Genomic DNA, 25,894 nt, shown 5'->3' on the forward strand with positions numbered 1-25,894 from the left:
TCGGCTGCTGGGAGGCGTGACAAAGCCTGAAGTCGCTGCGGAGAGCCGGCCAATCATCGGATCAACGGCTTCCCTCCGTGTCTCCCCATTGGGGAATGGGCGCTCAGGGGGCGGAGCTTGGCCTCAGAGGCGGAGCTCTTCGGCCCGAGCTTTAGGGACGGCCCAAGTGGCTACCTCACCGAGTGCCAGCTTCGGCGGCGGGGAGGGGGCGAGGCCGTCCGGGGCGTGGCCTGGCCGCGAAGCCTGCTCATTGGCTGAGCGATCTCGGGGGCTGGCCCGGGCTCGGGCGAGCTGGGGGCGTGGTGGCCCGGGCGGGCGCGCGGCGCTCGGTCAGTACTGACCAGTACCGACCCTCCGTGCGGCTGGCCTGGGTGAGCGGGCGTCATGGCCGCGGTTCCTCTGTGGGGCCGGTTTGGGGTGCGCGCAGCGTTCAGCGCCCGCTGCGGGGCTGGGGGGACTTGCGCTGGGGCCGGGGGGTCGGCCGCGGGGGGCACCGAGCCTCAAGGCCGCCGCCGGCCCCTCAAAGCCGCAGAGCAATCGCAGCGGGTCGCCCCCCCGCCCGCCGGCTCCCGGCTGGACAACAAGAGCTTCCTGTGGGCGCGCTACAACGAGATGAAACGCCTGGTCCAGGGTGAGCGTGGGGCGCGGGGCCTCCCCCTGCACTCCCCTGCTTCCCTCTTCTCCCCCTTCTCGCCTCCTCTTTTGCCCCTCCGACCCCCCCTTCTCTCCCTTCTTTCCTTTCTTCTCCCCCTCCCCCCAGCCAAACAAAGTAGGACTTCTGTAGGGGGAGAAGGGCTCGAGTGACATTCCCACCGCCCAGGCCTGGCCCCCGGGGACCTTCCTCCACTCCTTCCTTGTTTCCAGTCTAGTCCTGTACAAAGAGAAAGCCTTGGTCCTTGGAACCCCTCCCCATTGATTCCGGGGAGGGGGGAGCTGTGACTTCATTGGCTATTGCAAACCGTGTCCCCCTCCCCTCCCCCTCCCCTCCCCCTCCCCATGATCGGCTTACAGGGGCAGAGACTTAGAGCTGGAGTGTGACCTTTGACCCCTCTAGGCCCAGGAGAGGCAGCCCGCTTTGGTCTAGGTTACCCACAGATAGCAAGTGATGGAAAAGGAGCCAGTGCCCCCACATCCTTCTCCCCATTCCTGCCTTTTTCTGTAGGAAGTCAAACACACCTTGGCTCTGCTCCCCAGCACCAAGAAACCCACCTGCCCTCTTTTTTTTCTCTACAACACGAGTCAGGAAATACTGGCTATGAGCCTGCATCCAGTAGCACCCAGTGGATATGCCCTTGGGGAGGTATATTGCTCTGGTTAAGCTGTCCTTGTTGAATGGAGTTGGGGTTGGGGTTGTTCTTTCCCCCTGTGTAATTTCTTCGGTTCAGAATGAGCTAGAGGGAACTAAATTCTTGTGGAGTATCCAGGTTTGGACACATCGCATCCTCTGAAATGACAGTTGATGAAGCTAGAATAAACTGATCTGCTTTCAAATTTAGGGTCCACAAATAGCATTTGAAGGCTGGGGCTTCTGTCTTCTCTCACCACACAATCAGTGAGCATTTATTAAACATATAATCGCATTGAAAAGTGAATCAGATAGACCTCCCACAAAGAAGACTCCTGAATGTACTTCGGGAAGCATTCCTCAGCACCTCTCCTAGTATATATAATTCTAAAGCCTCTTTGAGGTTTGGTTCTTTGAGGTTGACTTGGCAACCAGAGGAATATGTGAGACAGAGTAAACCACTAGTTACCTTGTTGTTGGAGCAGGAAACTCTGGAAACTGCCTGGAAGTGTGAAAGCTTATTTTTCTCCTGAAGGAGATGAATCCCTGAATCATCACAGCACTGAAAGATTTTGCCTTTCCAGCCCATCTTTATTTACTTTTTATTTTTTCCCTGATGATTTAGGTTGTTTGTTTTAGAGAAAGGCTTGGTAAATAAAGTCAGAACAGAATTTCCACCTGAGTCAGCTAAAACAGATAAAAGCAAATAATCTTACTTTTTAAGAAAGTTTTTACCTTACAATTTTCTGTTCATAATATACCTACTTTTTACTTAGTTGTTCATAGCACCCAAAATATTCTGAAATTCATCCTCAGGATCCTGGATATTTGTGCAGGATTTAAACCATGTAGATTGTACCAATCTTGAGTCTGTTAGTATTTTTAGATCTTTTCTGCATCTTTGTGGGGGGCAGTGGAGAGGTCTGTGGGGAGAAGGCCTTATAATGTGGCTGCATTGAAAGAAAAGAACTGATAACTCTTGAGCCTGTTTTTAACCATTGAAATAGCAGGCCCCATAATAACAACCACTCACAACACTCAAGCACTTCCAAGCCCTAAGTACTCGATAGTTCTGTGATCCTCACACCAATCCTATGAGAGGGAATTTAAGCCTTCCTCCCTCGTCCCAGGACTTAAATATGCCAATGAGTTTCCCCTTGCCTTCTGATCCTTGTGTAGTTCTTTGGACATTGTGTAGCTACCAGGGGGAACACAAACTTGGCCATTAGTGCTCCTTTGACCTTGCTGCACGATGGACTTAGAGGCAGAAAAGGCTTAGCTTCATACCCCACTTCTGTCACTTAGGAAGTGTGTGGCCTTGAACAAGTAACTTACTCTACCTCTAAAGCTCAATTTTCTCAACTATAAAATGAGTAGAATAACTAGCACCTACCACTGTTACAACACCAAGCATTTATTAAGTCCCTACCATGTGCTAGTCACATGTGTAATCACTGATTCACATCAACGACAAAAAACAGTAGCTACCCTCAAGGAGCTTAAGTTTTGTTGGAGAAAAATAGCATATACACACAAAAAAAATTCAAAGCAATTTCTGGAGAAGAAAAGGAAAGGATTAGATAACATAGTGAGTAGGATATCGGGTTTGGAAACAGGAAGAGCTGAATACAAATCCTGCCTCAGACACTAAATGACACTGGACAGATCACTTCATCTCTCCCTGTAGGAGGTGGCACTTGAGCTTTGCTGTGAAGACTGATCAGGGATTCCACGAAACAGGCAAGGAGGGAGTTTTCAGGGAGACTGTTTAGGGTCTAGCCTGTGAAAGTCAGAGCAGGAAATGGAGTGTTGTTTGTGGCTGACTAGAATGTCCAGGATGTTAAGGAGAGGAATGTGAGAAGCCCGAAAAGGTATCCAGGAATGTGATTGTAAACAGTTTGGAAAAATCCGATCAAGAAATTTGTGTTTGATCCTAGAAGCAACAGGGAGCCACTGAAGTTGGCAGAGGGATAACATCACAGGTTACACATGTGCTTTAGGAATATCATTTGGCTAGCTGTATGGGAGATGAAGTGATCAAAGGACAGCCTAGATGCAGTAGTCCATTGGGGCTAATGGCCTTAACGAGGACCCTGGCCATGGAAGAGAGAACGGAACAGATGTCATGTTGTGGAGGCTGAATTGACAAGACTTAGAAACTGACTGAAAAAGAGGGGTGAAGGAGGCTGACCAATTGAAGATGCATACATACCTTTAAACCTGGATGACTTGGGAAGAGTCCTAGGGGGAAAGTAGCTCTGGTCAGGGACATATTGAATTTGAGCTACCCAAAGGAGATCACTTGGAGATCTAAGCACTTGATGTGACTTCAAGAGATTAAAGTTGGTTAATTTGATCTGGGACTCATCTATTAGAAGTAAGTAGATCCAGGGGAGGTGCTGAGATCGAAGAGAGAAGATATAAGGAGAGGAAAGAGAAGGCCCACAAGAGAATGCTGGGGATAGTTGTGCAAGGGTGGCTAAGCCATTCCTAATAATAAAAGAAAGAGTGATGAGGAATGGCCGGAGAGGAGGGAAGAGAGCAAGAGAAGAGAGGGGGTCTGCAGTGTCAAATGCTCAAGAAATCAGCCCATCTCACTAAGGCACAAATGAAATACTGCAGGCAAAGTGCTCAGCCAACTGGAGCGTACTCGATGAAAATATTGTTTGGCTTTGGTGAGATCTATACAATTCTGAGTTGGGAACATGCTAAAACCTACTTGTTCCTTGACGTTGCCCTGTGGGTGAGCACTATGGCATCATCTTCATTTGACAGATGGGAAAACTGAAGCTCTGAAAGATTTTGAAATAGTCTCTAATTAATATCTTTGAAATAATCTATAAACTCAGTCTTGTTCTGTATTTCCTAATAATTGGCAGGGAAGGCTGAGTCTGGAGCCCAGGTTTCTCCAGCACCCTGACAATACTGCCTTCTCCTTCAGGAGTTCTTAACCTAGGCTCCAGAAACTTGTTTTTAAAATATTTTTTTAATTGTGTTTCAGTAAAATTGGTTCCCTTTGCAATCCTACTCTGCCTTCCCAAGGAGGGAGAGGCATGACATCCAAAAAGTTCTGACTTAATTGATCCGTTCTATTTCCACCAAAGGTCTTCTCTCTTTTGCTTCCGTGTGCTTTGACAGCCCATGGGTGTAGGAGACGAAAATACAGAAGAAAGCCAGAGTGGCTGCACTCCATTGGCAGTTTTCTGAGCTGGAGGCTTCTTGCTGCTCAACTTTGAGAACATTCTGAACCCTACTGGGAGGGCTTCAGAATGATCCTCTCGTAAGAAGTTAGTTGTGTGGGCTTTGTACTGGCATCTGACCAAGTGTTTTGGAAAGCAGATTAGGGGGAAAAATAGGAGCTTGTTCTCTCAGGCATTTTGCTGTAGGCTGGTGGAACAAACTGCTCATTGGTTTTCACTCAAGTAGAGAGAACCCTACACCCTTACCCACAACTTTCCTAATTGAGAAGTAAGATATTTCAGGAAAACTTCAAACTTCAAAATGAAATCTCTATTTCCTTTCTCTCTAACACATGCCCACCAGCACATGTTCCAAAGATGGAGACAGGTCAAACAATGAAGAACAATGTCTTTGACTCAATACAATAGGAAAAGTGCATTTAATTCTATAAATAAGAAGAAAGACCCATTTTGAAAGAAGCCATAGAGATTCATTTTCCTATTCTCAGTTGAAAATGATTGACAGATCTTTTTTTAACAACTTTTTCTTTTTTTATTGGTATGTAGAGTACAACAAAACTGGGGCCCAATTTTGGCCCGCTGCTGCTTTTGGTACAGCCCAGTTTTTACATTTGTAAATAAAATTTAATATATTTATATTTATTTTATTTTACTTATTTATTTTATCAAAAAGTTATAAAATCATTATTAAAAAAACAAAAAAAAGACTGTGGCTGAATTTGGCCCTTTTGTCAACTTCTAGTAAGGAATCCCTCATACCAATGCAGGACAATGATCTGCTTCTGTCTTCAGTCTCAGAAAAGTAAAATGACTACCTCAGAGTTACAGGGCCGGCATGAGACAAGAGGCATTAATTGAACCCAGGACTTCCTGATGTTTCCAACAAATCTGCTATGCTGCCAACTGTCTTATCTAATTTTTTTTTAATATAGTGACTTTTTATCGCACCCTGGGGGAAGAGAAAGGTATGAGCTAAGCAGGTCAATAAATCCTAGCACAATGAATTGATTTACCATGGTTGTAACTACATAAAGCTCTAGGTTTGGCAATGGAGGCTGAGAATCTAGTTGGAATTGGATAATACCCTCTCTGCCACCACAAGGGCCTTTGAAGATAGTCTGTTCTAGCACCCTCATTTTCCTGGGAAAGAAATTCAGGGCAAGAAGAAGAGTTAAGTGACTTGACTCAAGCTCACTTTGCTTGTTTTGCGAGTAGAGACTGAAAGGAAAAGGCCTTCCTTCGGATCACTTCTTCCTAGTGGGGCTATCATAGCTCTCCCCCATCTTGAGTAATCGGCAGTTGACTGATGGCTCTACCTTTCTGCTGGGCTTTGGGGTGCCTGATGCTGCCTCTTATTTAGGGCCACCATATGTTTGGGCATCTAGGATCCAAGTTAGTTTTGAAATTCTATTCACTGGAACTTAATTTCTTGAGGGCCCTAGACAAAGGAGAGCCCCTTAATGCAAGGGATTGACCAGATAAGCTGAATATATTTCTCAAAAATAAGCATATAATGTATATGAGAATAATTAAAGAATATACATGCTTGCTGTCATCAGCAGATCTGAGGTAGAGGAGCAGAGTCCTTTCCTTCTTTGTTTGTCTTCAGTCTGACCCTAACTCCAGTCTCTCTGGCTCCAACTCTGTTTTAGAGAGGGAAAGGAGTGGAAGAAGGCCCACAGAGAAGGAGAATTAGGAATGCTTCCAGAAATTTCTCCTACCCACTCTTGAGAGACCGTTCCGTGGTTTGGCCTTCTTGACTGAGAGGCTTCACTGCCTCCTCACTCTGCACAAGCTTCAGGGAATTCAGACTGCAGGCTTGCAGATGGAGAAACCACAGGGAGTCACTTTGCAAGCAGATCAGTTAGAAATGACTTAATGATTTCCTTACTGAAAGAATCCGAGTGTCCAAATACCTCCATCTTGGGGTTCTTCTCTGAGTTCTGTGGCAAAAGTGGGAGTATCTCAGATTCATGTTGAGACTAGAATCACTCACCAGTCTAGTTTGAATCAGTAAAAATAGGGAATTTGCCTGTTTTGAGTTTAGCTGCTAACTGTGGGTCCTGAAAATATTTCAGGAAGAATATCCGATTACATGTTTAATATTTAGGAACTGTGGTTTTTTCCCAGATAAATCAAATACAAAACTGGCCGGCAAACAGCTGACATTCTATCTTCACTATAAAGAAAGTGAATAGCCCTTAAGCACTCTTACAGGAAGTGTTTGGGGTGAGGGATGACGGAGAAAGCCAGGGGTGACTTTTTGTTGAGGACAATTGTTTCTCTGATTCCTCCTGGTTCTTGCTGTCTGTCTATCTCAATGTTGGCTCTCCTGAAAGGCTGTGTTTGTATCAAACTGCTGTTTCTCTGAGGCTTAAAAGAAGAGGATAGGGAGAAGTTATTCACTCTAGGAATGAGGCAGTGTCAGTTTCCATCAAGAAGAAACTTTCCAGAAAGTGGGTACCAGTACAAAACGCATTGGATTTTCAGGTTGCAGGAATTTTTAACAAAAGATGAGAGGATTGGGTGAGTTCGCACTGCTAGACCTTAGGAATCGCATGATAGGATATTGTGTTAAGAAATGTTGTGAACTTGCAGAGTGTGATACAAATGCTTGGGAAGCCAGATGTCCAGTGATGGTACTGCCGTGATTGGAGTCCCTTCCACTCTGCAGTTAATTAGTTGTTGGGCAGCTTACTTCAACCTCTTACGTCTCGGCACTGAAGACTTAACTTTGTGCCGTGAACGTCACCTCGTTTTTTTTCCCATTCAACAAGAACTAAAGGCACATGGGGCACCGCTTACTTGAAAAATATTGTACTACTGTGAAGTGTTGAGTTTTAGGGCTACAAGGAGCCTTAGAGAGAAAAGTGAAGCCTCTGGTAGAACTTAGGGCTATGCAGTTAGAAATGCCTAAGATTTACTAATCCATTCATTACTTAGCAGTTTATTTTGCTAGGTCCTAGGAGCAAACCCCAAAGTATTTGTCGCCCCACTTGCTCGCTCTCTGCTGTCACCTTCTACCATGACTCAGGATTGGGTATGCCCTCTTGGCCACTAAATTCTCCTGTCTATCCCATATTTTGGACTTTCAGATCTGCTCCCCCCTGGCGTGTGCAATCTTCTGAACCCTTCCACCATCTACGCCAACAATGAAGTGTGTCTGGCTGACATTGAGATCTATGGTTTTGACTATGATTACACTCTGGCTCTGTATTCCAACTCCCTACATTCGATGATTTACAACACTGCCAGGGACATCTTGGTGGAACAGTATAAGGTAAGGGAGGACTTTTCCCACCTAGTCATTGGCCTGGCCCTCACTGCCCCATTTGGGAAGTAGCAAAGCATGTGTGGTGATTAATAAATAACCTGTTGTGTTTAATCTATATCAGATCGCTTGCTATCTTGGGGAGGGAGAAGGGAGGGGTAAGAGGGAGAAAAATTTGGAACCCAAGGTTGTGCCAAGGTGAATCGTTGAAAACTATCTTTCCATGTATTTGGAAAAATAAAATACCATAAAAAGAAAGAAAACATAAAAAAAGAAGAACATGTTGTCTACTCTTTAGAATTAAATTGATTTTTAAGGTGCCATCCAGCCTGATGACAAAATTTGTGTTGGGCCAGTTGCCTAGTTTGGTTTGATTTTGAGGGGTACAGGGAAGGGAGGAGGTTATTTAAATCTCCCTAAATAGAAGCAAAAGGAACTTTTGTAGAATTGTTCTCAGGAGCCATATGGGCTACTTACACATTTGTGGTGCCGAAGAAGTAGATATTAGGAGACCTGGGTGCAAATCCCAGCTCTGACATTGGTTTGTTTCACACCCAGCAGATCACTTTGAATTCCCTGAGCTTCAGTTTCTTCATCTGAAAAATAGGGGTGGGGAGTGTGTGAGGGAGTGTGTGTGTGTGTGTGTGTGTGTGTGTGTACTTCTGACATCAACACTGTCATCTTCTAAAACAACTGATGGCCTCAAGTCTAAGAAGAGGTTTAACTATTGAACTGTAAAGTGATTTTGGTACTTTCTCTTATGGAAATTTTCAGAGGGCAAATGCTTTTCATTTTGGTTGTTTTCCCTACTGCCTCCTCAGCTTCGATTTCTAGAACTCAGACGAAGACTACAAAGCAGAAAGTATCAACTATCCTTAGTCATGGCTGACGTGCTGCTGAGGGCCCCATGTCTTTGAACTGAGACTAGATAGAGCTTGGCTTGAGGTGCCATTTTTGGAGACTGATATTGGAGCAGTGCCTCCTCATCCCTCCTCCATTGCCTTTCCTTTTGCAGATAATTATTCCCTTCTTTTCCCTTTGTAGTATCCAGAAGGGATCCGTAAATATGACTACCTACCAAACTTTGCCATCCGAGGATTGCATTATGACATCCCCAAGGTAAGTCCCTCTGATTTCTCTGGTCAAGTACCTTAGTGGGAATTGGGGTGTACCACTTGCCAGCTTTTCCTCCTTCTCTCCCCTCCAAAAAGTGTCTAGATGAGAATGACCTCTCAGAAAATTCTTTTGGTGCTTTTTCCATGGATTTATTGAATCTCTTCCCACTGGGCTTTTCAGGGTTTACTGATGAAGATCGATGCCTTCCATTACATCCAACTGGGCACTGTATATAGGTAAGACTTTCTGGAATTGGCAGGGGGGAGGGAAGTAGACACAACAGTGGCTAAGAAATTTTGCCAAATGGCAAAAACAAATCTAGAAAAGTGAGTCCATGAAAATGTAGTCATTGTCTCTTGGATGAGAGTTTTGTCTTAGAGACTTTGAGATACTAGTGTGGGTTAGCTCCCGTTCACTCACTCTATTATCCACTTGCCTTCCATATAGGAGAGCCCAGGGCCCATAGACAGAGGAATCAGTTAAAGCTGACAGAAGTGCATTTCCCTTTGCTGCCAACACAGTGGGTTGGTTTGGGGCATTTTATCCTGGGAATGGGTGATGACTTTTGACCAGAATTTTCTCCCCAGTGTGGCTTGATTTCCCTAATTCTCGGACATGCCCCCATTAGAACACCAGGGACCGGAGACGCGTTGAGCGTTAATTAGAGGTTTGCAGATCTGCATCTGGAAGGGTCCCATTCTTTCAACTAGCCTCTGCTTGTGTGCTTACCTTTTCTGTCATGGTTTGTTCTTTTTCATCTCTCCTAGGGGCCTCAAGCCAGTCCCGGATGAAGAAGTGACTGAGTTGTATCAAGGCACACACCACATTCCCCTCCACCAGGTTAGCGGATTCTACGGCAAGGTGAGTAGACAGAGACTTGAGGCTCCCTCTCCTGGGGGCAAGTCTAGTAATAACCAAAGGGAAAGCATGTGAGTGGGGCAGTAGAAATTAGCTTTCATGATCACTCTTGGCTCACTCATCCCTGGCCTTTGGTAACTGAACAATGTAATGACTGGAACTTTCCCCAACTGTTGTCCTTCCCATAAGCCTTTACACCAGGTGTTAGTTATCTTCTTGCTCACCTTTCCTCAGAGAGGTCAAGATTTGAAACCTCCTCTCCCGCTTCCAAAGCTAGTGCTCTTTGTTACATCACAGATCTGGTTCTGATGCTTCCTAGTCAAGCCTCTTTCTCAAGGGAATCTTATTCCTGTAAGTCTCGTCTCCCTGGACCTTTAAAGTAGCTTAGAGTTTAGAAAGCCTATACCTTGTTGGTGATGTTCATGCTGCTTAAAGACAGGCAGACAGGTCTGGAGACCACCCTCCCCTGTGCACACCCCCGCTGGTGTCTGCCATCCCACTTTGTGAGAAAGAAATTTGAATCCATCTTTATTAGCTGAAAAATCTTTGGGGGGTGGGGGTGATGCCCGTGGTGAGGGGAGCCTAGTATACGTCCATCATTGACTGACTCAGCAACCTCAAAAACAGGGATTTTAGAGACTGGATGGGCTGGAACTTATGGTCATTTCTGGAGCTTTGGGGGTCAGAGAGGTGAATGGGCAATTGTCAAGGAAGCCACCTACCTGGATCTGTTGATACAGGGAGTCCCGAGCTGTGGCTCTGTTTCTTTGCCAGGGCTGTAGTGCAAGATACTCAACACCTATTCCTCCAAATACCTTACCTTCTCTTCTTGTCCTGGCTCTCTCAGGGACCAGCAGTAAAGCAATTCATGGACATCTTTTCCCTTCCTGAGATGACCCTCCTTGCAGTGGCCAACGACTTCTTCATTTCCAATGATATCGATTATGACCCTATCCACCTTTATAAGGATGTCACGGTAATTAATGCTTCTTTCTGCACACCTGTCTTCTTCCCTGGGGGGTTTCCAGCCTGCCTCGCTCTTGAGCAAGCTCGGAGAGATTGGGGCTCCGTCCGTTCCACGTGAGCCAAAGACAAACCCTCAGCTGTTGAACGCTTTGGATCCTCAGCCTCCAGTCATTTCACTGCTACCAGTGGAATGAGGTCTCTTTTCCAGCAATCACTGGGGTGGGGCCTAGAGGCAAGAGCTCAGAGAGAGTAATGACTTGCTTCTCTGTAGCACCTGGCTACCAGGAGAATGCCCTACTGTCACATGATTGAGCATCTGTGGCTCCTCAGCTTTGAAGGTGGAGCATCCTGTTGGAGAGATCGTATTGTTGCTTCTTGTATTTTATTTTCCTTTTTTGTTATTTCCTAAGTTGTCTATTCTAAGTGCTGGAGCTACGATATAGAAAGTAAGTGCACTAGACATTCAAAAGATGGAATAATCATAAGGGCCAGAGTGTTTGCTGAAGCCTTCTGGGAGGGAGAACCTCAAAGGAAAGCCCAGAATATATATGGAAGGCAGTGTGAGGGCCAGAGTAGTGAAGATGGTGACTAGTCCAAGACGTTGGTTTGTGTAAGAGACTGATTGGAGAGAAGTTAATGAATTTAGAGTTTACTTGAGTAGGGGGAAGAAGTCAGCAAAGTCATTACCTGCTAAGTGTGGTTTTAGGAAGGTCCTCCTATGGCCCAGGATGCTTAATGGGAGAGCCCACCTTGAGGTTGTTAGACCAGTCTGGCCTGAATGATGGTGCTGATGACCCTGAATTTGGACGGTGCCCATGAGGTTGGAAAGGAAGGGAGAATGAATGCAGTGACCGGCTGAGGTGAGGGGAGAGGAATGAAGTGTTTCCACATTCCTCCAAGCACCAGTGAATGCTGTATTGGAGGTGCCGTGTGCAAAGATGTCAGGGCCAATCCCCAAACTGAGAAGGCCGAGGGGCTGAGGCAGTACATGATCGGGGTTCGGGTAATGGCCACCCGAGGACCATGGAAAGCAGCAAAGAACTGTTGAGGAAGGAGGGAAGACTTCTGGCAAGGAAATCAAGGAAAGCTTCCTTGATTAGAGGAGGTGGCATTTGAATGGTAGACTGGGCCTTGGAAGATGTGCACACCAGCCATTAGCGGTAGTGTGAACCAAAGTATAGATATAGAAAGACATGGAGGGTCCGTTTGTAGAGGCCTTCAATTCCAGGCCAAAGACTTTCAAGTGTTCAAACTCTGAGCTTTCATTTCTTTGGCTTGGGTTAGGACTAGATTGTGAAGGTTGCTTACAGCTCTCAAGTCTGTGATTTTTTGTTTTCTTTTCGTATTAGTCAGTAGTGAACCCTTCCAGATTTTTGAATAGGAGGATTCATTTGGGAGGAGTACATAGGGTATAAAGGAGGAAAGAGACTGGAAGCAATGAAGGAGACTTATTGAGACATCCAGCTGAGTGGAGGTGAGAGTCCAGACTGAGATGTTCACAGTAGAACGGGGAAGATGGAGGGTGAGAAAAAGTGCCTCAGAAGGACGAAAGTCTGGAGAGGGAAGGATCGGGCCTCCCAGAATTACTGGAGCTGCAACCTCTTCTCGATATTCCCTCCTTCACATCACTTCTCTTAGAAGATAAAGGTTACTCTTTATGGTAATGGTTTCCAGAAGGAAAGAGAGGCTGGTCTTTTCTGCCAGAGGAGAAGTTTTTGGTATCTCTTGATTCTTGAAGAGCCCAAGATCCTCTTTGGGATGTGGCCTGTGAAAAGGATTGGGGGCGGGGTATTTGGGGATCAGGGGGTCAGCCTCCCTAATCTCCCTTTGTGGTGGAGAAATGGAAGGTTCTGTCTTACCCTCCTTTAGAGACAAAATCTCTTCCACCGGAGTGGTAGCTGAGGGCTGGATAAGTTTGTACTTTTCTATAGCTTTCCTCATTTGAACTTGGAAAAGAACAAGCTGTTCTTCTATTAGAGGGACAGCAGGGACCCTGAACAGAGGCCATTTTCACTTATCTTTTATAAACAGCTGGCAAGGAAGCTCTGAGCCTTTGAAGGCCATAGAAGCATTACTGCCTAATGAGCTCCATGTGGTGGTTAAGAGATAAGCCAGATAAGAGGGGCCCTTTTTGGAGTCCCCCTCCCACCCTTGTACCCCTCTGATTAAAAAGCTCCTCCCCTCAATGAGGCAAGCGCTTGGTGACTTCCCAGAAAGAAAGCCAGTGTTTCCATCTTGTTTTCTTGGGTCATTGGTGAGCTTGGAACCTTCCCAACAAAGTTGTCATTGGAAGTTAATATTGGGAAGACAATTCAGTCACAGAATAACCTGTCCCCACCAAGAGAGATTCACCTTCCCAGAAAGCAAGGTCAGAGGCCTGAGAGCCCGATCACTGCAGCACTCCCAGAACAAGCAGGATTCCAAAAGGCAGAGGGTGTGCATGTAGATGGCACCTAGCATTTCTTAATAAAGACATCCTGAATGGGCTGAGGCACCTCTAGCCCTAGAGCCTCATCACTTACCTGGGCAGGGGAGCTATCTGAAGAGATTTAAGAAAGATGATCCCACAACTCTGTGGGAGCAGACAAGACAAGGGCCCACGAGCCTTCTCTCCCACAGCCCCACTACTTTGGAGAGCCTTTGCTGAGCTCGGGTCCCTGCAGGGGTCCTAGGAGAGGTGTGGAATTGAAATCTCCCACCGGGAGGGTTTTGGTGCTTGTTCCCCACTTCTACCTCCCACAGAATGACATTCCCAGAGCCGATGCATGTGCTAGTTGCTAAGGACACAAAGCCCCAAAACTTCCCCAGTCACTGCTCTCCTCATCCAGGCGAGCTCCTTGGACTTTACGCTTTTGTGGGCAGAGCAACTCCAGAGGCTGGGGTTAGGCCTGGTACCTCTCTGGGAAGGAGCATTGGGTGGGGCCAGCCAAGATGGCAAGTGTAAAGACTTAGAAGTCAAGATTTGGGTTGACAAGAACCAGGAGCAGCAAGGGGGGAAAGGGCTGAGGGGATTTCCCCTTCATCAGAGGTTTCCAAGCAGAAGCCCTCACTTTGTTGGGACATTTTTGCTCAGATATGGAGTCAGGCTGGATTAGGTGACCTGGAGTCTCTTTCTAGAGGGACAGGTTGGGACATCAGAGTAGGAGGAGCACCTGAATTGAATGACTCTTAGTTCTTTCCATTTCTTTTCTCTCTTTCTTTGTCTCTCTGTGTATCTGTGTTTAGCTCTGTGTTTGTCTCTCCCCCGTCCCGCACTCTCTTTGTCTCCCTCTCCCTTTCTTCTCTTTCTGTCTCCCCCTACTTTCTCTTTCCCCCTTTCCTCTCTGTCTCTTTCTACCTCTTCCCCCTTTCCTCTCTCTTTCTTTGTCTCTCTCTCTCCTCCTTTCCTCTCTCTGTTTTTTCCCTTTCTTTTCTCTGTCTCTCCTCCCTCTTTCCTCTCTCTCTCCCCCCACTTCCTTTCTCTCTATATCTCTTCTCCTTTTCTCTCTTTCCCCCTTTCCTCTCTTTCTTTCTGTCTCTTTCCCCTCCTTTCCTTTCTCTCTGTCTCTCTCTCTCTCCCTTTACTCTGTCTCTCTTTCCCCTTTGCTCTCTCTCTTTCCTTCTTTGTCTTTTTCTGTCTCTCTCCTCCCTTTCCTTCCTTTCTTTTTCTTTCTCTGTCTCTCCCACCCCCCAGTCTCTTTCGTCTCTCCTTTTCTCTCTCCTCTCACCCCTACCTTTCCTCGTCCCTGTGTCCAGTACTTTTCCACTGGTGTTTCTTACTGCCAGGAACATATTTAACATTCCCTGGAATTCTGGGACTGTGTATGTTGGCATCCCGCACCCTGGTTACATTTTGGGGAGGCGGCAGCTCTCTGCCAAAGCTTCCACTGTTTTCTGCCTAGGAAGGAGCAGAGGGGGACTTTGGGGTGGGGAGTGTTTCTTCTCCCTAGCTCCGTGTGCTGCTGTGGCCAGGCTTGGTGCCCTCTGCCACTGCTCCCTTCTCTTCCAGGCCTCAGAGCAGCCTGTCTGATTCCAATCAATTTGATGCCCCCCCCACCAGTCCCGGTTTTGTTGCTGCCCCAAGAAGTAGGGTCTTTTCCAGGGTGAGTCTGGGCCGAATCCAAAGTCCCCCAGACTTCAGATCCCAGGATATTTTGGAAGAGCACAGACTGGAGCAGTGGTTCATTGGATTGTTCATGTTCCAACCCGAAAGGGACCTCAGAGGCGATTGGCTTTAAAACCCTCCTTTTTCAGATAAGGAGACCGAGATGCACCAAAGTTAGGAGGTGTGGTGTTCCAGCCCAGGGCTCTTGCCATTTGGGACCTGAAGGTTCTCCAAGTGTGGTCTAGGAACCCCCACGAGGTCTTCAACATCAGAACAGTTTTGTTCTGCTACAAAAGTGTTTCCTTTCTAACGTGGTAAATATCAATAGATGGGAGCCATTTAAAGCAAATCCCTTTGAGAGTTCCTCAGTCATTTTTTGAAGTATAATTTGAGAATAGATCCCAAGAATTCCCACTTCCCCAAATTCAGACAGCCCCAGTGGGAAAGCACCCAAGAGCCAAAGGGATTTCCTCCCTGAAGTTTGGTGATGAGTATTTGTTAGATCCCACATTCTCACTTGTAACCCTTCCACCCCCTTCCTCTGTGCCCTGGGAGGCCCCAAAGAAATTGTTCTCTCACATCTTAGGTGAGTGTTTTTGTCATCCCCGGTGACAAGAGGAGTCTGATTCAAACAATTGCTTCCCTTCATTTTGGGGGGAGCTCTTTACTTGCCCAGAGGCTTTCTGGGAACCTCTGGGAATATGTCATTGGAAACCGTGAAAGCTGTTCTGTCTGTCTTTGTCCCTGTCCCTGTCTCTGGTGAATGCACTGTTGCTTTTTCCCCAGATGATTTCTGGCCCCTCTCTTCCCAGAGGAGGGTATAAACTGAGAACCTCCCTGTTTCATCTCTTTAAAAGTTTGAGCAGAATCCCCAGACCATCTCACTGATTCAGTTTGTGTTCCAGTGCTCAGATCCTTCCCTTCAGGAGTCCTTTAAGGAGAAGCAGCCGGTGGAGCTCCCAGAACCCATCTTGAGCTTGACTCTGTGTACTCTGGAGCATTCTCAGAGCCTCAACTCGTGTTGTCAAGTGAATTGCCTTCTCACTAGTAACTGAGTTAGGAATAAGGAGTGGGGTGATCATGAACAGGCCATCAGATTTGCCATCTGAAATGGGGCTGGAAAGTAGAGATGTACTTTCCTTCAAGGCTCATTATGGCCTAGCGGATAAAGAGCTGGCCTGAGTCCTCTGACACCATTGGCCACGTGGGCCGCTCCCTAAAGTGGGAGCTGTGATCCCTCTGCTTCTTGTAATGGGCGTGCTTTGTTTTCATTTTTTTTAATGGGCTTTTCTAAAGCTAAAGTTTCCTCCCTTTATTGCCTTAGGACGCCATCAGGGATGTCCACATCAAAGGCCTGATGTACAAATGGATTCTCCAGGATTTGGGTGAGTTTGTAGCCAGATTTTATGTGGGAAATTCTGAAATTGAAGTTGAGAGTGAGGGGGAGTGGATGCCCATGGGGAGAGGCAGGGCAGGAGCAAGAAGAGACCACATTTCCTTGGTTGTACTTACCAAAAAACGCCAGTCCCTTTGGTGCTGGGAACTCTTCCACGTGCATGTGTGTATGCACACATGGGTTCTTTTTCTCCTTAGGAATATAATTAAGAGCTGTTTCTCTTTATAATTGCTTTTTGCGGTTCTGGGCTTAGAGGTTTGGCGGTCTTGGCCATCCTCTCCTTCCTCCCCTGCTCCAGAGATTAGATGCTGATCTAAGGGAAAGAGCTCTTGTGAGATGGGGGGGCTTTTGCAGGTTTGGTGTCCCAGCATCTGGGGCTTCCCAGTTTAGGATTAGATTAGGATCAGAGCTCCAGATTGTGCCTGACTGGTGATGCAGCAGCCTCATTGATCGGTATCTGCGTCCGTTTGGTAGAAAAATACATACTTCGCGGTGAGGAGACCTATGCCGTCCTGCGCCGCCTGGTGGACAATGGCAAGAAGCTGTTTCTCATCACCAACAGCCCCTTCAGCTTTGTGTGAGTGTCTCCAAAAAGGTGGGATGGGGCTGGGGAGGGCGCCCAGAGAACACTCTTCCCCTGCTTCCCCACTCCCACGTCAGCTCACAGATTCGGAGCATTGTAGCGTATCCTAAGGGCCATGAAATACCCTGTGGGGTGAGCTTCCATCCTTTTCTCTATCTCTCTAGTGACAAAGGCATGAAGTACATGGTGGGCAAGGAGTGGCGGGACTTCTTTGATATAGTCATCGTGCAGGCCGATAAGCCACATTTCTTTAATGATGGCATCAAGTAAGTATATGGGGCTGGAGAGGAGAGCCTCCTTTGATCCTGTGGCCTGGGGTGTAATGGTGGGAAGGAGGGAAGGCAGTATAAACTCTAGCCCCAGCAGGCGGAGCCCATCTTTTCCTTCTTCAGTCAGGATTCACGATTCCATAAATCCTTTGGGATTTCCCAAACCACTTCTCTGTGAGGCTGACTTAGGCGAGCATTAAGCAGCCAAAGGCTCGTGTTAGTCAGTGTGGGAGTTAAGACTTGAACCCAGATCTCTTGCCTCTCAGCCTAGTATTCTTACTGCTACACAGTGAGGTACCTAAAGTGTCTACAAATGGGGTTTCCGAGGTTCTTCACTTTCATTTTGTCAGAGAAGAAGCTTTTGCCTCATCTTGCCTCGAGCCAGCCTCCATGTCACTTCCGGACCATGGCCAAACCATGTTGCTCACTATACGGGCCTCTCCCCACTTCCTTGCTCCTCCTCTGTTAGAAGGGAAGCTCACAGGGCCCGTCTCCCCTGCTTAGTATTTGTATCATCAGCACTTAACGCATCGGCTGGTATATAGTTAAGTGTTTATGATAAATGATTTTGCTTTCGTTTGTTCATTCATTCTAACTTTCCAGCTGTAGAGATGAAACCGTATGTTGAGTTGCTATTGTATTCCCTGAATATTGGAGATTGGTCTGGACTTGTCCAGCTCAAAGTGGTGACCCCAGTTCTGGGAGTCCCGCGGAAAAGCTCCACGTTGTTCCTCCTGCTGGGAGTTGGCATCGCTACTTTGCAAAACCAGGGCGATGGTGCAGCGTGGGTGCCACGTCGTCATAAAGTTGGGCCAGACCCACTCTAGCCTTACAAACGAAGCCTTCAGCTTGGAATTCTATTTTGTTGGAAATCTTAGTTGGGTGAAGGTGTCCTTAGAGGGACAGAAGCTCCTGTTTGGGAGCTTTCAGGTCTTGACTTTGTGTTTTCCAGAAGCCCGGCTTTGGCTTAAATGTGCTTTCTCCTTGATAGGCCGACTCCACTTTCCCTTTTTAAAAATTTATTTTTACATTGATTGAACTGAGAAATAGAATAAGAAACTATTGAATAAAGAAAATGAGAATAGAAAAAAGAAAGACAGAAAAAGAAAATTGAAAGACAGAACAAAACAAGTCAATTGTCATGTGCCCAATAGAACATCAGGAAGGATTCAAAATATATGACAATAAATTTCCATTTCAAAAAAGCATAGATAGTAATAGAAGAAATTATATTCACAAGTGTCTGTCTTTTTCTGGCTTCCTTGTAGGCTATTCTTTTGTTCTCTGTTGAGCCCTATTCATTTGCCTTAGTTTTCCAGGATGATCCGTTGTGAGCAGTGAAGGGGATTTGAAAAATAAAGGAGAGAGCCCAGTCTGCTCAAAGGCAGCACGTCTGAGAACACTTGCTGCTGGGGCCCTCTGGCCCCTAGGGAATCTCTCAGGGATTCTTAGGTAGTCTTAGCTGCTCCTGCCCAGGCACTGATGTAGCCTGGAGACAGCTCATCTTTTTGATCCAAACCATGGGGGCCCTTTGTTTGGGTTTTTGGCCCTTCCTCCCATTGATTTGACTAAATACAGCTGGGAGACCCTCCCAAACTTCCCTGGTTCCCATGTTCCCTGGGCTGAGGACAAATAAAAGCATCCTAAATCTAAATTCCATGGCTTCCTCTGCTCCTGCTTATTCCTAAAGGAAGTTCCTTCTCTGCTTTTAAGTGTCGGGAAAAAGAATGAAGGATGGCCTCCTGCCTCATCCACATAGCAAAGCAGGGGTGCTTCTGGGGGAGGGCCGGGAGGGCCCCACGCTCCCAGACTCTGGAATTTCCTTTGTGGCCTCAGGCTTGTACTCTCTCACTTTCTGTCTCCCTCTCGGTCTCTCTCTGTCTCTGTGTTTCTTTCTCTCTTTCTCTCTCTCTCTCCCTCCCTCCCTCTCTATTTCACTCCCTCTCCCTCTCCCTCTGTTTCTCTCTCCCTCTCTGTCCCCCCTCTCAGTGTATCTTTCTATCTCTCTTTGTCTCTCTCCCTCCCTCCCTCTCTCTCTCCCTCCCTTTCTTGCCCCTTTCTCTCTCCCTCTCCCCTCCTCCCCTTCCCCCCAGAGCAAAGTTGACATAGCAGAGCTCAATAAAAGGGGAGGGTGGACTCAGGCCACTAGCCTCACAGCTCACTGACATCCATAAGCATTTATAAACCATTTCTGTGGAAGGGCATTTCATTTCCTTTTTTTTTTGGGGGGGGGATATGCTTTCCTCACTTTTACATGCCCGCTTCCTCTATGTAACCTGCTTCCAACATCTGGAACCCTCTGTACCCCAACCATGTTCATGAACTCACCAAATGCTACATGGGCCTTGGGTTTTGTAGCGAGCACATGAATGAATGCAACTGTCTTTGGCAGAACTACCCCCCCTCCCCACCCCCAGCAGAAGCATCCCTCCAACACGAATTTCAGAAAGGACTGTGCTTTGCCTTTGAGAGGGGCATAAGAGACTGGGCAGCCCCTAGCTCAGTGGCCTGAGCTCTGGAGTTGTCATCTAGTCTGGGGGAGCCTCCCAGCCCAGGAGGAAAAGGAAGACCCCAGGTGTCTGAGCAGCTTCCTTTCTTTCCGGCAGACCTTTCCGCCGCTTGGATGAGAATGGAGACCTTCAGTGGGATAAAATCGTCAAGCTAGAAAAGGGCCAGGTGTACAAGCAGGTGAGACCTATGCCCATGGTCCCAGGGGCCTGGATTGGGGCTCCTGCTTCTCGCCATGTGCTTGCGTGGTGTGCCGGGACCTCTATTTCTCAAGCACCATAGCCTCCCTTCCAGCTGGAGCCCAGGGGGCCGGCTTCTCCCATCAGGTGCTTCAGGTTTCTTCCTGGCCAGCTCTTTAGCTTGGGCCAACAGGCACCGGATCTCATTTCTGCAGGGGAGTGAGAGGCTACCACACTGATGCTTTGGGGTATATAGCTTCAGGCCCTACTCAAAGGGAAGACTCAGGTTGGGCTTGGGAGGCAGAGAGGGAAAGAGTGGCAACTATCTCCAGTGTTCAGGACGCAGGCCCTCAGGTGGAGCAGGCGCAGGGTTTCAGATCTTTTTCTGTCACCTCCGATGATGGTTTTTAGCCTTGGAGCTCCCCAGTGTAGCAGATGCAGTGTTGGTAACGGCCCGGCCTGGGAGTTTCAGAAAGGTCCCAAGGAATTGTCTGACTCATTGCTGTCCTCAAAGCGGGTGGAGGTTTGGAGCACTTTTCCAATGACCCCTTTGGGCTCTACCCAGCCTTTGCCCTTCACATTTATATACGCCCCAATGGAAGAGGTGCCCACTCCCCCCTGGGGTACATGCTCAGGAAGGAAGAACAGCTTAAATGCTCAGGTCCTTAGGCTCCTCATTTGGAGAGAGAGATTGATTTAGCAGACCGCTACAGCCTTTTGTAGTGGCAAGAAACGAGAAACTGAGTGGATGCCCATCAGTTGGAGAATGGCTGAATGAGTTATGGATATGAATGTTATGGAATATTATTGTTCCCTAAGCAATGATCGGCAGGATGAATCCAGAGAAGCCTGAGGAGACTTACGGGAACTGCTGCTGAGAGAAGTGAGCAGAACTAGGAGAACATTGCACACAGTTACAAGAAAATGATATGATGATCAACTGTTGATGGATGTGGCTTTTTTCAATAATGAGATGATTCAGGGCAATTCCAGTAGACTTGGGCTAGGCAATGCCATCCACATCCAAAGAAATCTATTGGGACTGAATGTGAATCACTCTGTAGTATTTTTCTCTTTTTGTTTGCTTAGGCTTTTTCTCATTTTTTGGGCTTTTGATCTGATTTTTCTTGTACCGCACGATGACTAGAAATATGTTTAGAGGAACTGCACGTGTTTCTCTATACGGGATCGCTTGCTATCTTGGGGAGGGTTGAGAGAGGGAGAAAAATTTGGAACACAAAGTTTTGCAGAAGTGAATGTTGCAAACTAGCTTTGCATATATTTGGAAAGATACTATTTTTAAAAAGAGTAAAATGACAAAACAAAACAAAAAGAAGAAGTGAGCTGCCCTCATTTCAGTGCAGACTACTAGGGTTCCCAGGACTTACAGTTCTGAGAGTGAGGTTAAGTGACAGTGAGTTTCAGGGAAGAACAGTGCTGTCCAGTGAATCATCTTTATCCTTCTATAAACTGTTTCCCCTTCTGACTTTGACCTCTCGCTAAACCTGGATCTCCTGCTCCATTCCTAGGGAAACCTATTTGATTTCCTGCGGCTGACTGGTTGGCGAGGATCCAAGGTCTTCTACTTTGGTGACCATCTCTACAGTGATCTGGCAGTGAGTCTTTTTAGGGAGCCAGAAGAAGGAAAGGGGGGGCTTCACACTACGGGCTGCATGGACAGCCCCTTTCAGGGGCTTATGGGAAAATTGCTAGGCAGATTCATTGAGCATGGGGAACCAGAAGAAGCGGGGTGCTTCACACTACGAGCTGCGTGTACAGCCTTTCAGGGATTTATGGGAAAACGGCTAGGCAGATTCATTGAGCACAGAGAGGCACCAAGGGAAAGCCCTGGCTGTCTTCATCACACTGTTCTTTACCCTACCTTGTTGCTGCCTTCTCCAAGGACCTAATGCTTCGCCATGGCTGGCGTACTGGGGCCATTGTTCCAGAGCTGGAGACCGAGACCAAGATTGTCAACACAGAGCAGTACTCCCAGTCACTGACGTGGCTGCAGGCCCTCACTGGCCTCCTGGAACGTATGCAGGTTAGTGACCTCTCTCTCACTGGTGGAACTAGAGCTAGAAACTGCATGTGATACTTTAAAATGTTTCCACGGTAAGTGCTGGAAACCAGAAGTGGCTCCTGTGATGACCTTTGGGCTTCTAGGACCTCCCTCTCCCTTCCTGTCTAGCTGCAGCCTTTTGGGCCCTCTAAATCATCCAGAGGTTGATGGGCTCCAGTGCACGTAGGGTTCTGGAATTGGTGAGACTTAAAATGAATGTGTTCCTTTTGGTTGCTGCCCAGATGTTTCGAGATGCCGAGTCCCAGCAGGTGCTCCAGGACTGGATGAAGGAGAGGCAGGAGATGAGGTGTGTTGAGACTCCCAGGCCAGTGCAGCTGGGGCTGGGGGAGGATGGGACTAGGCTGGACTTCCTCAAGGTGGGAGGTGACTCTCCTCCCAAGACCTGCTAGTTGTGCACGGTTTGGGGACACAGTTTCCATCCCGACACCTGCCCTTCCTCCCGTCTCCCCGACGCCACTTTCTCCATCCTTCGGCTGGGGAGGAGTGTACCAGACACTGGGTGGTACTGGATGCTGGGCCTAAAAAACCTAAATGAAACCTCAGCCCTCAGACTTACATCCTAAAGGGATGGCAAAGGTTTGGGTGCCATCCTCAGCATCCGATTTCTTGGTGTTGTCAAGAGTCCGATCTGTAACAGATGAAAGAAAGATGGTGCCCCCCCCCCCAGGCTGCATCTGTGAGGCTGGAGCCAGGCCCCCAAGCCTTGCCCGCCCCCTCCCCGTGGGGTGCTCTCACATCCTCCCCTTTTTCCCAGGGCCGTCACCAAGAATCTGTTCAACCCTCAGTTCGGCAGCATCTTTCGAACCTGCCACAACCCCACCTACTTCTCTCGTCGGCTCTGCCGCTTCTCAGACCTCTACATGGCTTCCATCAGCTGTCTGCTCAACTACGATCTGCGTTACACCTTCTTTCCCCGGCGCACTCCTCTGCAGCACGAGGCCCCCCTCTGGATGGACCAGCTCTGCACGGGCTGCATGAAAACCCCCTTTCTGGAGGAGATGGCCCACATTCGCTAGGGGGGGGAGGGTGGCTTCCCACCCGGGGTGCCGGGCCACTCACGAGTCAAGGCCCGGTGCGAGACTGGATTCTTCCGGTCTGAGCACGTTCCCCTCCCATTCCCTAGCTTGGCTCCGGGGTCAGGAGCCAAAGGGTGATCACAGGGCTGATCACCAGGGCGTCCCATGGAGAGGTTACACTGGCATCAGGTGTCGCCCTTGTGCCTCTCCAGCATGACCTCCTTAGGGACCCACAAGACCCTATTTATGCCATCCACCGGATGGGCATTCAAAGGGTCTATCTGCTTTGGTGCTAGGGAGGAGCCCATCCCCGAAGCTCGAGGGATGGGTGCCCCCAGTTAGAAATCTGCTTTTCTGGGCCAGGCAACAAAGCCCAGCCAAGAGAGATAGAGAGAGAGAAAAGGCATTAGAGTGTGGATCTGTACGCCCACCAAAAGGGTGGCAGAGCATCTTAGAACTCAGAGGGCCAGTCCTGACGGACTCTGGGGACCCTTTCTCCCTTGCTCATTTGCCAGATGGCATCTGAGGCCCGGGAATGTGAAAGGGCAGAAAGTGATTGAATTTGAGGGGAGTGGCAGGGGAGGAAACGGGTGGTGGTCTTTGGGATGGGAAGGTTGGAGTCTGTCTTGGCCTGGGAGGTTTTGTAAAGCCTTGGGATTCCCCCAGGAGGGGCCGGGAACCTGCCAAGAAGCCAGCTGCTTTGGGCTCTTTCATCTCTATGGCCTCTCCTCACAGCCCTCTCCCCTTCCTGGAAACCTCAGGCTTTGTCCTAGCCCTATAGGGGCCCCCGTGCCTTGCTCTCTCTTGCCAAGAAGCTGCAGCCTCATTGAACTGCACAGGAGAGCTCTTGGGAAAGCAGACGGAGCGCCTCCGTGAGGCTCCGGGAGCTCTTGCCAGAAGCAGGGGCTCCCCTTTCTCTCTGCCCTCCTCCAAGAGATTGGACGAGGATCTCCAGCCCTCATCTCAGTCCCTGCCTCGTAGGTCCTTGCAGGCTCCCCTCCCCTCCCTCAGCCCACTCTACCGGCCTATCACAAAGGAGTCCGGATCTGCGGAATGCTCTAATGAGGTCTGTGGAGTGTGGTGGACCCCACGCTATCCCTGATGCTTCGAGCCCTGGGGCAGGCTCCCCTCGTGCGACATCTGAGCCCCCTCTTTCCCTCAGCTAGCTGGAGCGGCCAGGCCAAGAGGCGGGGACCATAGCCCCCTCACTAAGCCTTCCGCTTCTCTGGCCACTCCAGACCAAAAAGGAGCTGTCTCCTTCACTTCTGAATCTGCCCTTTCCTCTACCTCCTCCTCGCCAGAACCATTTCCTGAACGAATGACCAAATGTTCTTGCTGGCTCTATCTGTCCCTAGGGAAGTGGTGAGTGCTGGGACAGTAACACAAGGGAGCCACTTCCCGTTTACAGTGGGCTTCCGTTCTGATGGAAGAAGATAGACATTGTACGCAGAGGGGCCCGGTGACCCAGGAGCAGGGCTTCGGTCTGAGGAGGGGAGCTGGGGCAATCCGCTGACATATCCTCTCGGCCCCGGGTAGAAATAGGGGAGGGACGGAGAGCCTGTGCAAGAAACAGCAAAGGCAGCTTTCAACCTGCTCTTGAGCCAGTCCGTTGGGTTTGGGCCTGACGCCATGGCCGGTGTTCCAACAGCCCAACCCGCTTGCCTTCCGCTCACTGCCAACAGTGTAGAGATCATCCTCTGCTTTAAAACGATCTCTCCCATCGTGTCCCGTCCCTGCTTTTGCCCCCTGAAATTACTAGTAGACTTCTGCGGGTCTTCTCTTCAGATGGAGAGGGAAGGCACAGAGCCAGAATCAGAAAGAGGGTTGTGATGGGGAAGGTAGAGGAAGACCCAAAGAAGGAGGCAGAGGACCCCCCGAACTTGCAAAGGGGTTCACCGTATCCTCGGCAACAGGAGGGAAGCACCCTCCACGAGCACTTATCTTTTTTAAAAGTTTGCATAAATCAAAATAATGGCGCATAGGGTAGATGCTAGCATCAGGAGGGTGGGGAAAGGTGCCTCCTAGAGGCTCCTTGAGCCCGGCTTTGAATGCTGGGTGTTTTAAGGGGAAGGGGAAGTACCCATGGGTGGGTAAAGGACCTTGGTAGAGGTAGAGAAGTGGGAGGTAGCATGCCTTCGGTGTATGAAGAATACCGGGGGATACATTCAGATAGTTAACTGGAGCTGGGTTGTAAAGAGCTTGCAATTCTCCAGGGATTGGTACTTAAGTGGAGGCCACAAATGTGGCTGGAACCGGGCAGCCTTCAGGCAGGGCTACGGGGATGGGCACGCGAGCTAGTCGCACGGGCAATTTGCCCGAAGAAGCTAGAAGAGGGATTCCATTGGTAGGCATATACACTTAAAATACATATAGCAGCACTTTGGTGGGAGTGGCAAATGAAACACGTCCGCCAACTGGGGGATAGCTAGATGACCGATGTGGATGGAATGGAACGTTATGACGCCTGAAGAAATGGTAAATGGGATGCAGAGAAGCCCAGAAAGACAAAAGCATAATACGGTGACTAGAGTGACATAAAAAGGGAAAACAATCATGAAATCATGTGCCCCAGAAACGGTTTTTTAATACAAAAAATTAAGCCTGGCTCCAAAGGAGATGGGAGAAATTGCCTCCTGCAAACCCCCTCCCCCCCAACTCCTGCCATTGGATTTCAGAGGTGGGAGATAGGTGATCTGATTTCCGATTTATTCATTATGTTAGTTTTGCTGATGGCTTTTTCTTTTAAAAAATTCTTGTTATATGGGATGACTTTTTGAGAGGATGGGGGAGGGCAATTTGACAGTGTAAAAGAAGATTAAAAATCTTTATAAAAGGAGATTCTGAGTATTTGGGGGGCCGGCCATCCATCCAGTACGGGTCAGTAGTTTATTAAGAAAATCAAAAATGTTCTTGAACCACATTGAGAGGAAAGGACCTGGGAGATAATTGTTCTGAAGTATTCTTTTTGAATCGGAAGTGCTATGTTAAGTTATGGGGACCACATTCTAGAAAGGCTATCAATTGGCATCGTGAATTCGCCTTCAGTCATGGCCCTCTCTCCGTGACCCCGTTTGAGGTTT

At 48.2% G+C, this 25,894-nt stretch overlaps 1 protein-coding gene across 1 annotated transcript; it reads left to right on the forward strand.

The window, feature by feature from the left end:
- Positions 1-352: 352 nt before the first annotated feature.
- Positions 353-25,650, forward strand: LOC127542411 (5'-nucleotidase domain-containing protein 2-like). The gene is made up of 14 exons (XM_051967979.1): positions 353-631; positions 7,581-7,765; positions 8,801-8,875; positions 9,053-9,108; positions 9,640-9,733; positions 10,578-10,706; positions 16,105-16,165; positions 16,651-16,753; positions 16,924-17,025; positions 19,635-19,716; positions 21,245-21,331; positions 21,619-21,759; positions 22,020-22,084; positions 22,553-25,650. The coding sequence occupies exons 1-14, from the start codon at positions 385-387 to the stop codon at positions 22,812-22,814; spliced, it is 1,689 nt and encodes a 562-aa protein (XP_051823939.1). The 5' UTR covers positions 353-384; the 3' UTR covers positions 22,815-25,650.
- The last annotated feature ends 244 nt before the right edge of the window (positions 25,651-25,894 follow it).

Source organism: Antechinus flavipes, chromosome X (genome assembly GCF_016432865.1).
Source record: "Antechinus flavipes isolate AdamAnt ecotype Samford, QLD, Australia chromosome X, AdamAnt_v2, whole genome shotgun sequence".
In the NCBI taxonomy this organism is placed as follows: Eukaryota; Metazoa; Chordata; class Mammalia; order Dasyuromorphia; family Dasyuridae; genus Antechinus; species Antechinus flavipes.